The 11,932-nt window shown below is 46.0% G+C and overlaps 1 protein-coding gene across 3 annotated transcripts in view; it reads right to left on the bottom strand.

Moving 5' to 3' along the window:
* The window catches only part of WDR66 (WD repeat domain 66), an 82,123-nt gene that overhangs the window by 57,635 nt on the left and 12,556 nt on the right, over window positions 1-11,932 (bottom strand). For all 3 annotated transcript variants that reach the window (XM_023205274.2, XM_023205282.2, XM_023205290.2), the window contains 2 exons: window positions 9,772-9,912; window positions 7,328-7,437 (listed from right to left, as the gene is read on the bottom strand). In XM_023205274.2, the coding sequence (XP_023061042.2) occupies window positions 7,328-7,437; window positions 9,772-9,912 (251 nt within the window). The remainder of the gene's footprint in view (window positions 1-7,327; window positions 7,438-9,771; window positions 9,913-11,932) is intronic.

The raw sequence follows: 11,932 nt of genomic DNA, 5'->3' as shown, positions 1-11,932 counted from the left end.
AAATAAATAAATAAATAAATAAATAAATAAATAAATAAATAAATAAATAAAATAAAATAAATAAATAATAAGGCCAGCATGGTGGCTCACACCTGCAATCCCAGCACTTTGGGAGGCCAAGGCAGGTGGATCACCTGAGGTGAGGAGTTTGAGACCAGCCTGGCCAACACGGTGAAACCCCGTCTCTACTAAAAATACAAAAATTAGCCTGGTGTGGTGGCAGGAGTCTGTAATCCCAGCTACTCAGGAAGCTGAGGTAAGAGAATCACTTGAGGCCGGGCGTGGTGGCTCAAGCCTGTAATCCCAGCACTTTGGGAGGCCGAGATGGGCGGATCACAAGGTCACGAGATCGAGACCATCCTGGCTAACACGGTGAAACCCCGTCTCTACTAAAATACAAAATAAAAAAAACTAGCCGGGCGAGATGGCGGGCGCCTGTAGTCCCAGCTACTCCGGAGGCTGAGGCAGGAGAATGGCGTGAACCCGGGAGACGGAGCTTGCAGTGAGCTGAGATCCGGCCACTGCACTCCAGCCTGGGTGACAGAGCGAGACTCCGTCTCAAAAAAAAAAGAGAATCACTTGAACCTGGGAGGTGGAGGTTGCAGTGAGCTGAGATTACACCACTGCACTCCAGCCTGGGCAACAAAAGCGAAACTCCGTCTCAAAAAAAAAATAAAATAAAATAAAAATAAAAAATAGAAATAAAAATAAAAACTTTGCTGCCTTCAAAAAGAATGAGATAGACTGGGAAAGTGACCAAAATTTGGGAAAAAAGCAAATTGCAAAACAATCGCATCATCCTAATCGTGTGTATGTGTGTGAGTGTGTGTGTGTATATTGAAAAAACTCTGGAGGAACAGACTGCAAACTGTAAGCAATGGTTCCTCTGGAGATGGGGTTTGGGTGAGGAGGAACTTTTATTTTTTGCTCTTACACTTCCATACTGTGTTACTGACAAGACCTTAGAACTGTAGGATTCCGACACAGCCTTGAAATACCCAGAATCAGATGACATGTAAGTATCTCACACAACCGAAGCACAGAAGCAGTGGAAGCGAAGACGGAAGTTGTAACGTCTGGGTTGGGGGAGGCCCACTGATTCCCACTGGAGCGAAGAGAGGGTGGTAGCAAGACTTAAACCAGGAATGCAGGCCGCACGGTTCTTTTTTTTGGGTTATGGAGTCCTAGATACAGTGAAGATAAACGGGCCTCAGTATGTCTGTATGTCACACCAGGGTCCCAACTGGCTGGCATCAAGTCTGTGTCCCAGCTGAGGACTTCTCTGGTTCTCTGTCACTCGAGAAACTTCATCCCACTGAGAAGTAGCCCCAAAAATTCACCTGGGAAGGCAATTCCAAAGTGATTGGAAATAACACAGTGAAGTCCTTAGTGAGAAAATGTATCTTATCCTTGGAGATACTTGGAATTGAATATAGAGAAGATGAAGTCAGTCAGACCTGCATTATTAACATAGTTGTGATAAGAGAATTTGTTCATTTTTTAGGAATTTGTAATGTTTAAGTGAATATGACATACCCCAGAGTTGCTAACAGATTAGATTTGTGATGCTAATTTAAAATATGTAGTTGATTTAGATTTGTGATTTTAAATTAAAATCGTAATAGGTTTATAAGCAATATTAGAACACTTAAGGAAACTTATGTCTAATTTACTAGATTTGCAGTAATTAAGTACTATGAAGGATTTGTTTGTTAATCAGACTACTAAAAAACTTAATGAAACTGAATATCTTAAATATCGCAATGCAGTTTTAAATGTTTAAAAGGAGTTAATAACCAAATGTGTAAGTGGGGCCAAACATTAATCAAAGCCTCCTCAAAGGTGATTGCAAAAATATGCTAGATTTATAAACAGGGTAAGATTTTTAAGTTGAGCGAAAAACTGGAGGAAGAACTACGGTTTTTAATTTATCACTAATAAAATGAATACTAATCCTAAAACCAAAACAGCCTCTGAATAATCTTTTCTGGGTCCCAAAGTAATCACTTGGGATATCATAAAATTCATATTAACATAGCATTTGCATTATTAACCACAGATATGCTTTACTGTGTAATTTTTTTAAAAAATCACTGCCCTCAAGTGGCTTCGTGTCTAGTAGAGACACAGTTTCACAAATAAGGAAAAAACAGCAGCTCAACATCATAACGGAGCAGCTCTGTGTGGTGAAGGTGTCGGTCAGCAAAGGCTTCGGAGACAAGACACACCTGAAGGACTCCGACTCTTCTGCCGGCCGACTTCAGGCTTCTACTGCATGAGATAATACCTTTTCCTTGTGGTTAAGTTGGATGTGCCGTTACTTGCAGCTGAGAGCGTGTTAGCAGCTGCAGATGGCTACGTGTGCAGGCAGCAGGCATTTCACTTTCTGGGGGAAGTGTCTGCACAGCCCTGATGCAGGGTGCGTGTTCCCTGTAGCATAAGCTGATCTGATAATGGGCAGTTTCTAAAGGGTTTTAATCAGGGTGGCAACACAATCAGATTTACGTTTGGGAAAAGATCACACTAACCATGTTGTGGAGAAAAACTATATGAAGATATCCATATACATGTGTTTAAAACAAAAGCAAATGTTTTGAAAGGAAACACATCAAATTGATCACCTCTAGAAAGAAGACTAGGATCAGAGACGGCAGCCAGTGCTTTCCATGAAAATGTATCGGTTTTCATTAATTTTTTTTTTTTGAAATGAATTCTCCCTCTGTCGCCCAGGCTGGAGTGCAATGGCACGATCTTGGCTCACTGCAACCTTCGCCTCCTGGGTTCAAGCGATTCTGTCTCAGCCTCCCGAGTAGGTGGGATTACGGGCACCATTATGCCCAACTAATTTTTTTTTTTTTTTATTTTGTATTCTGTATTTTTGTAGAGACGGGGTTTCCCCATGTTGGCCAGGCTGGTCTCAAATGCCTGACCTCAAGTGATCCACCCTCCTCGGCCTCCCAAAGTACTGGGATTATAGGCGTGGGCCATCATTAAATTTAACAGTTTTCTATTAAAATGTACTAAAATCATTTTTTAACAAATTAAGCAGAGGAGCCGGGCATGGTGGCTCATGCCTGTAATCCCAGCACTTTGGGAGGCTGAGTCAGGCAGATCACTTGAGCCCAGGAATTCGAGACCAGCCTGAGTAACATGGTGAAACCCCATCTCTATTAAAAAAATACAAAAAAATTAGCTGGGTGTGGTGGTGTGCACCTGTGGTCCCAGCTACTTGGGAGGCTGAGATGGGAAGATCATCTAAGCCCAGGAGGTAGAAGTTGCAGTGAGCTGAGATTGTGCCACTGCACCCCAGCCTGGATAACAGAGTGAGACCCTGTCTCAGTAATAATAATAATAATAACAATAACAACAACAGATGAGGCTGGGTACAGTGGCTCACAGTTGTAATCCCAGCATGTTGGGAGGCCAAGGCAGGGGATCACTTGTGCCTAGGAGTTTGAGACCAGCTTGGGCAACATAGGAGGACCCTGTCTCTACCAGAAAAAAAAAAAAAAATTAGCCAGGCTCAGTGGCATGTACCTGTGGTCCCAACTACTCAGGAGGCTGAGGTGGGAGGATTACTTGAGCCCTGGAGGCCAAGGCTGCAGTGAGCCACGATCACACCACTGCACTCCAGCCTGGGTGACAGAGTGAGAACCTGTCTCAAAAACATAAAAACAAAACAAAAAACCAGATGAAAGAGCATACATTGTTTGGTCTGTCCATACAATGTAATGTGATTCCGCCATAGAAAGGACACGAGCCATACCACAGACGAACCTTCAAGCATGATGCTAAGTGAAAGAAGCCAGACATGAAGGCCGTGTGTTGTAGGGATGTGAGATCAGAGAAGCCACAGGAAATGAAGTGTTAGATGCCACAGAGACGTCAAGGCACATGAGGTTCAGGGTTGGGTAATGTGATTCCCTGGAGGTCACTGGTCACCTGCGGGAGAGCAGTTCCTGTGTCCCCCACTATAGAACATTCAACAGGACTTCTTCCTAACCTCCTCGTGCATCTGGACTCACTTGTTGAACTCTTCCCTCCCACCCAACTACCCAACTAAGCCCTAACAGTCTTGTCAGTGAATCTGACTGCCCTCTGCCTCAGGCCAGGAGTTAAGAAAGAAAACCCATCTAGGATCCTCTATCATGGCCTGGTGCTGTGCTCCAGTGATCCTCACAACATCCTGTGCACTGGATTTAATGGGCTAAGTGGCCCCTCCAAACTCAGGCCCACCCAGAACCTCAGAATATGACTTTATTTGGACACAGGGCCTTTGTGGATGTAGTTAGTTAAGATGAGGTTGTGCTGGACTAGGGTGGGCCCCAAATCCAATGCCCAGGGTCCTCAAGAAGACACAGATGGATGCATGGTAGGAATGCCATGGGAAGATGGAGGCAGAGATCGGAGGGATGCGTCCACAAGCCATGGACACCAAGGGTCACCCACAGCCAGCAGAAGCAAGGGGAGAGGCCTGGGACAGATTCTCCCTCACAGCCCCCAGAAGCAGCCAACCCTGCCGACACCTTGGTTTCAGACTTCTGGCCTCCAGAACTGCAAGAGAGTATATCGTTTGAGGTAATTTGTTACAGCAGCCCGAGGAAAGTAAAAAACAGTAGACATCATTATACTTTTTTCACAAATGGGAAAGTTACTTTCTTCTCTGGGCCTCCAAGTCACACAGCAGACCACGGCCGAGCGGGCATGGAGGCCCAGGTGGATGCCAGAGCCGACACTCACACCTGCCTCCTGCCACCTGCTCTTTCATGTCCCTCTGAAGTCCCCTGGGCACCTTCCCTTCTTCCCTTCCAATTCTCCTACCCAGGCAAGCCACCACCAGTCACATTCCCTGTTCTTATTCCCCTCCTGCCCAGCATGGCTGGACAAGCATCACCACGTTCCCCCACCCACCATCTACTGCAGGCTCATGCTTTTTGTCCCCAACCAGGCCCTCCCTGAAACCCTACAGCTCCTTCCCTTCACTTGGTGGACCTCTACTGCATTCTCATCGATTACACAATGTCATATCCCACAGCCCAAACTACCAGCCCCATTCCCAATGTCCTCGGCAGACAAGACGGCCTCCTGCTTGAGAGCTGTCACACAAGGTGGCGTGCTCAGTCCCACAGGATCCCCCAACTGCCTAGACATCCTCTTGTCCAGCGCTTTGCAAACTATCTGTGGTGAAAGGTATTTTTTAAAAACTTTTATTCCATTGCAGACCAATGCATATTTTTTTTTCTTGAGACAGGGTCTTACTCTGTCACCCTGGCAGGAGTGTAATGGCATGATCATGAATCACTGCAGCCTCAAACACCTAAGCTCAAGCCATCTTCCCGCCTCAGCCTCCCGAGTAGCTGGGACTACAGGCGTGCAGCACCACATGTGGCTAACTTTTAATTTTTTGTAGAGACAGTCTCACTATGTTGCCCAGGCTGGTCTCAGACTCCTGGCCTCAAGTTATCCTCCTGCCTCAGCCTCCCAAAGTGCTGGGAGGCTCCCAAAGTGCATGAGTTACTGCACCCAGCCCAGATCAAATACTTTCACAAAATAAAAATACCATAGCAAGAACAAATTGCTATAAAAGTTCCCAAAGGCCCCCTCTCATTTTCTGTACTTTCTGTTCAACATAGCCCAGGACCGGCTGACAGATCAGCTCAGCCTGCAGACCACACTTTGAGCAGAACTGCTCAAGCCCACAGAAATTCCACCATTCCTTGTTTGATGCACTATCAGAAAAGGAACCAGAAAAGGTGAATTTTATGAGTTAGGAAGAAAGGCAATACAGGATGACAACCTTGATACCAGAGAGGCTCTCCATTCAGTCTGCCTCCAGCCGGGGAGGGAGGAGAGTGAGTTACAGAAGCAGATACAAGGAGAGTACAGAACCCCAGCCTTCCAGATCCAGCTCCAGTAGAAAGTCTATGGGCTGTCAACCTCCCCTCACCACCTGGACTGGTTTATCTGACGTTTGATTGAAGTGAGCATGCCTTTTACCCCCAGGTTAAGAAGGCCACTGTAACCGGAGTATTTCAGAAGGCCGGTAGGCTTATCACGAGAAAACCATCAGAACAGTCCAGTAGATGGAGACCCTACCAAATCCCTGACCTGTACTCCTCAAAACTGTCAGTCATCAAAAACAAGGGCAGTCTAAGAAATTGCCATAGCCAAGCAGAGCCTAAGGAGCCATCACAGCTAAATCGAATGTGGTCTCCTAGGTGGGATCCTGGATGTTTGTTAATAATCATGTGTCAATATTGGTTCATGAATTATAGCAAATTGATCCTACTAATGTAAGATGTAACTAATGTGGGAATCTGGGTGTGGGGTATATGGGAATCCTCAGTACTATCTTCCCAATTCTTCTGTAAATCTAAAACTGTTCTAAAAATAAAAGTCTGTTAATTTAAAAAAGAGAGAAAGAGAGGCCAGGTGTGGTGGCTTATGCCTATAATCCCAGCACTTTGGGAGGCCGAGGCAGGAGGATGGCTTGAGCCCAGGAGTTCAAGACCAGCACGGGAAACAAAGCAAGACCCCATCTCTATGAAAATATAATACAATAAATTAAAATATTTAAGAAGAGGCCAGGCATGGTGACTCACACCTACAATCCCAGTGCTTTGAGAGGCCAAGATGGGAGGATCTCTTGAAGCCAGGAGTTCAAGACCAGCCGGGGCAGCATAGCAAGACCTCGTCTCTACAAAAAAATGTTAGCCAGGTGTGGTTGCATGTGCCTGTGGTCCCAGCTACTCAGGAGGCCAAGGCAGGAGAATCACTTGATCCTGGGAGTTCATGGCTGCAATGAGCTATGACTGTACCACCGCACTCCAGCACGGGCAATGGAGTGAGACCCTGTCTGTACTATAAAAGAAAGGAGGCAATGGTGGGTTGTTAGAATTAGAGAGAGACTGCAGAGAAACAGCAGCTTTGGAAAGTCTCCCATCATTACTATACCTGAAACCATGGCAGGCAAACAGATCGAAATTGAACATATCCAACAAGAAATGTATGGAACAGGGAGCAGGGATAGACAGGAACACTTGGTAGTAACCATTAAGAACAGCCCAGAAGAGGCAGCCTGACCAGCCACTAGAAAATCTGTCCTTGTAGAAGTAATGCTTCTCGTTGTAAATGACAGATTTGCCATCTGGGTTATGCTTTGAGCTTGTGTGAGCTAGGTTAGTGTGAGTCAGCATAAGCCAGTCTACTGTGGAACGCCAACAAATCAAATTTCTAGGCATTGGCATTACTCATTCTGTCATTGTCACACAGTGGCAGATACCCTACACAAATTTGGGGAAAAAAGAAGTGGCTACACAAAGCCTACCCTGTGAAGGAGTCCCATATAATCACCAGGCAGTCTGGCCCTTTGTCTGCTGTGGCGATCCACCGCCTGTCTTCACTGACACAGAGGCAGGAGATGATATTGGCATGGCCCTATGGAAATGGAGAGAAAATGCATTGAAACATCCAAGATGTGGCCCAGCCTTGGCCACCATCAGCAAAGGCCGGGACCCACAAAGAGATCTGAGCTCCTTTCAATGCTCATCTGGCTGGAAATTCTGTTCCTGCTGGCCTTCTGGGGGTTTCTCCACTTCCTAGTGGGTGATTTTCAAACTTTCTCTCCCTCCAAACACCTGAAAGATAACTCCCCACATGAACAATGGCTCCTAGAGGTCAAGGCACGTGGCAACTCCCAACCCAAGTGGAGGATAAGTATCTGGGCCCTCCCCTCCCCCAGCCACTCTGAGTCACGCTACCAGCCTCTTCTCTCTAGAACACTGCTCACTTCAGGGCTCTGAGCAGCAAAAAGTTCCTCACTGGTCTCTCTACTTCCACTCTTTTTGTTTGTTTGAGACAGGGTCTCACTCTGTCACCCAGACTAAAGTGCATCAACACAATCTTGGTTCACTGCAGCTTTGATCTCCTGGGCTCCAGCAATCCTCCCACCTCAGCCTACCAAGTAGCTGGGACTACAGGCACATGCCACCATGCCCAGCTAATTTTTAAATTTTTTGTAGAGACAAGGGTCTTGCTATGTTGCCCAGGCTGGCTTCAAACTCCTGGGCTCAAGTGATCCACCCACCTCAGCCTCCTTGGCCACAACCGGTGCTGAAATTACAGGCATGAGCCACCATGCTCAGCCTCTGCTTCCACTCTTATCTTCTTATAATCCTTTTGTGCACACAAGAGAGGAATCTTCTGGAAACACAAATGGCAGCACTCCCTGCTGGGAAATGGCCCCTCTTCCCTCCTCCCTTCTCTCTCACCTTCACGGTGCATCAGCCATGCCAGCCTTCTTTCCGGGCCCCACACACAGGCCTGAACACTTGTTGCTCCCTCTGGAATGGTCTCTCCCAGACTGTCTTTGACTGGCTCATTCTCATCCTCCGAGTCTCAGCAGAAACAGCACCTCTTCAATCCCTGCCCACTCAGTCTAAAGTTAAGTCTTCTCTTACCCTAATTTGTCTCTCTCAGAGCGTTTTCACATATCCTTTTAATCACTGGTTACAATTTGTAATCATTTATGTGTTCACTTGTTTAATGTCTGTCTCTGTACTAGACTGTAAGCTCCATGAGAGCAGGGAATACATCTATTTTGTTCATTACTACAGACCTATACTCTGAAACATAGCAGCTATAAACTATTTGTGAAACGAATGGATGATCAAGGCCACTCCCAGCCCTCTGGCCCTAGTGAGGCTGGACTCCTGCCTCCTTCCACCCCAGCACATCTGTGCATCCTGCTCGCCCTGACTATCTGAGCCTGCCCACAGCGATCTCTTTCTTCTCTCTCTGCCATCACCACTGTGCTCACTGCCATGCATTCAATGAAGCTCCAAGGGGAGCTGCCTGCTGATTTCTGCCTGCGTATTTCTGGACTTCTAGAGACTGAATTCCTTAAGTTGCACCCAGACATCTTGAATCCCTGGCACAACACTGAGTATTGACTGGGTCCTTGGTAAATACCTCATGGTGTTTTTGATCTAGGCATCAGCTAAGGACACTCCTGTAACAACACACGTCAACTGAAAGGGTGATATGGAACAGTTTACCAGGTCAACAAGTAGAAAGTCAGACACCAAGGAATAGGACGCTTGGAAAGGTAAATGATGAAAATGAAATGGGTCCTAAATATCAGGAATGAACGAAGTGGAGTGCTGTGAGGAGGGCAGGCACGAAGGACAAATCGGGGAGGCTCAGAGAGGGGTGAAAATGAGCAAAGCTGCTGAAAGGAGGGAGGGATAAAAGGACAACTGACCTACTTAACACTTTCAAGACAGGAGACATCGTTTACTAGTACAGTCTTGGGCAAGTCACTTAAATCACTCTGAGCCTCAGTTTCTTCTTCTGTAAAATGGGGATATGAATACCCACTTCTCGGTACAGTTATAAGATGAAAGCCCTTTGAAACTAGAGAGGTATGTAAGTGTCCGTGAGGTCGGCACCCTGCTGAATAGCTGCCCTTTGTGTTGTATCTGTGGAGACATGATCTACGCTGTCCACATTTTTGCAGAAGTGTAAAAAATACAGATGTTTTAAATTCTAACTATAAAATGAATGTCAACTGCTGTTTTGTAAGTTGATTCTGATTAGAAACAGACAATAAGCAATACCCTTTATTTCTAAAGACAGGATTGCTTTCAGTTCCAAGGAAAGTGGGAAAATATGACAGTGATAGAATGAAGTCAGTCCTTGAGATACAAAACAAAATACCACACACACGTTCAAGACAACTCCCCTACCTGTGGGAAGGAAATCCCTGCATACCTGAAGGTGGTGTTGATTATTCCTGAACACGTTGTAGATGATCGCAGTGTGAGCGCAAACATACAGAAGAACTCTCTGCTTTTCCTCTCGAATATAGTAAACAGGAAGAGAACTGTTCCATCCAAACGACCAGGTCATGGTCTGGAAGACAAGGGCAAAACCAGCAAGACATTACAGCGTGTTCAGCCCAGGGCTACAGCTCCAGGAACTCGCTGGAGGGGAAGGATTTCACATCAACAGTCCAGCAAAGAGGAACCACTTTAAGAAAGTCCTCAGCCAGGCACGGTGGCTCATACCTGTAATCCCAGCACTTTGGAAGGCTGAGGCAGGAGGATCACCTGAAGTCAGGAGTTCGAGACCAGCCTGGCCAACATGGTGAAACCCCATCTCTACTAGAAATACACAAATTAGCTGGGCGTGGTGGCATGTGCCTGTAATCCCAGCTACTTGGAGGCTGAGGTAGGAGAATCGCTTGAAACCAGGAGGCGGGGAGGTTGCAGTGAGCTGAGATCGTTCCATCGCACTCCATCCTGGGCAACAGTGTGAGAAAAAAAGGTTAAGATGGCAACTTTAATGTTCTGTGTATTTCACCACAATTAAAAAAAAATTGGTGAATTTTATGGTATGTTAATAATATCTCCATTAGAAAAGAAAGTCTTCAACAATACACAGAAATAACTTCCTTTTCTTCCACTCCTCAGGACCAAGACTTTGTTCAGTACCAGACACACAGTGAGCACCTAATGTTGTGAAATTCCATTTACTTTCTAAAAGCATGTAGGGTAGAGAAGTTACAATGAAGTCATTATGTAACTTTATAAGAAAGGCAAACAGGCTGGGAGCCCTGTCTCATGCCTGTAATCCCAGCACTTTGGGAGGCGGAGGTGGGTGAATCACCTGAGGTTGAGGGTTCTTGACCAGCCTGGTCAAAATGGTAAAACCTCATCTCTACTAAAAATACAAAAATTAACCAGGCGTGGTGGCAGGCGCCTTTACTCCTGGCTACTGAGGAGGCCGAGGCTGGAGAATCACTTGAACCTGGGAGGCAGAGGTGGCAGTGAGCTGAGATCACACCACTGCATTCCAGCCTGGGTGACAGAGCGATACGTCATCTCAAAGAAAAAAAAAAAAAGAAAGAAAGGCAATTAATTATTCAGCCTCGGTATTTGGTCCCTGTGTACTATTTCTACTGGAAGGATAAAGGATGAAGTGACAAAATCTCTTTAGAAAAATTAAAAATTCTGTATTGCCTGGAATAAATCCCAAATTAAAATTTTATGAAATGAAAAATTATAAGTACAATAAATCTGACTACTGCTTTTACTTCAATACTAGTTTATTTACATACTAGTTTTGTGTTCAAAGTTTTTTGGGTCTTTTTTTTTTTTTTTTTTTTTTGGCAGGGGACGGAGTCTCACTCTGTTGCCAGACTGGAGTGCAGTGGCACGATCTTAGCTCACTGTTTACTCCACCTCCTGGGTTCAAGTGACTCTCCTGCCTCAGTCTCCCAAGTATCTTGGAGAGCAGGCACGCACCACCACACCCGGCTACTTTTTGTATTTCTAGTAGAGACATGATTTCATCATGATGGCCAGGATGGTCTTGATCTCTTGACCTCGTGATCCACCTGCCTCAGCCTCCCAAAGTGCTGGGATTACAGGTGTGGGCAATGGCGCTCAGCTCAAAGTATTTTTAAAAAATTAAGAATAGGCTGGGTGCAGTGGCTCATGCCTGTAATCCCAGCACTTTGGGAGGCTGAGGCATGTGGATCACAAGGTCAGGAGATCGAGACCATCCTGGCTAACACGGTGAAACCCCGTCTCTACTAAAAAATACAAAAAATTAGCCGGGCATGTTGGCGGGTGCCTGTGGTCCCAGCTACTCAGGAGGCTGAGGCAGGAGAATGGCGTGAACCCGGGAGGTGGAGCTTGCAGTGAGCCGAGATTGTGCCACTGCACTTCAGCCTGGATGACACAGCAAGACTCCGTCTCAAAAAAAAAAAAAAATTATTAAGAATAAACCGCTTTCGGCCGGGCGCGGTGGCTCGAGCCTGTAATCCCAGCACTTTGGGAGGCCGAGACGGGCGGATCATGAGGTCAGGAGATCAAGACCATTCTGGCTAACACGGTGAAACCCCGTCTCTACTAAAAAAAAAATACAA

The sequence above is a fragment of the Piliocolobus tephrosceles genome, chromosome 10 (genome assembly GCF_002776525.5).
Source record: "Piliocolobus tephrosceles isolate RC106 chromosome 10, ASM277652v3, whole genome shotgun sequence".
Taxonomy (NCBI): domain Eukaryota; kingdom Metazoa; phylum Chordata; class Mammalia; order Primates; family Cercopithecidae; genus Piliocolobus; species Piliocolobus tephrosceles.
This window is presented reverse-complemented; position numbering and strand designations above follow the sequence as displayed.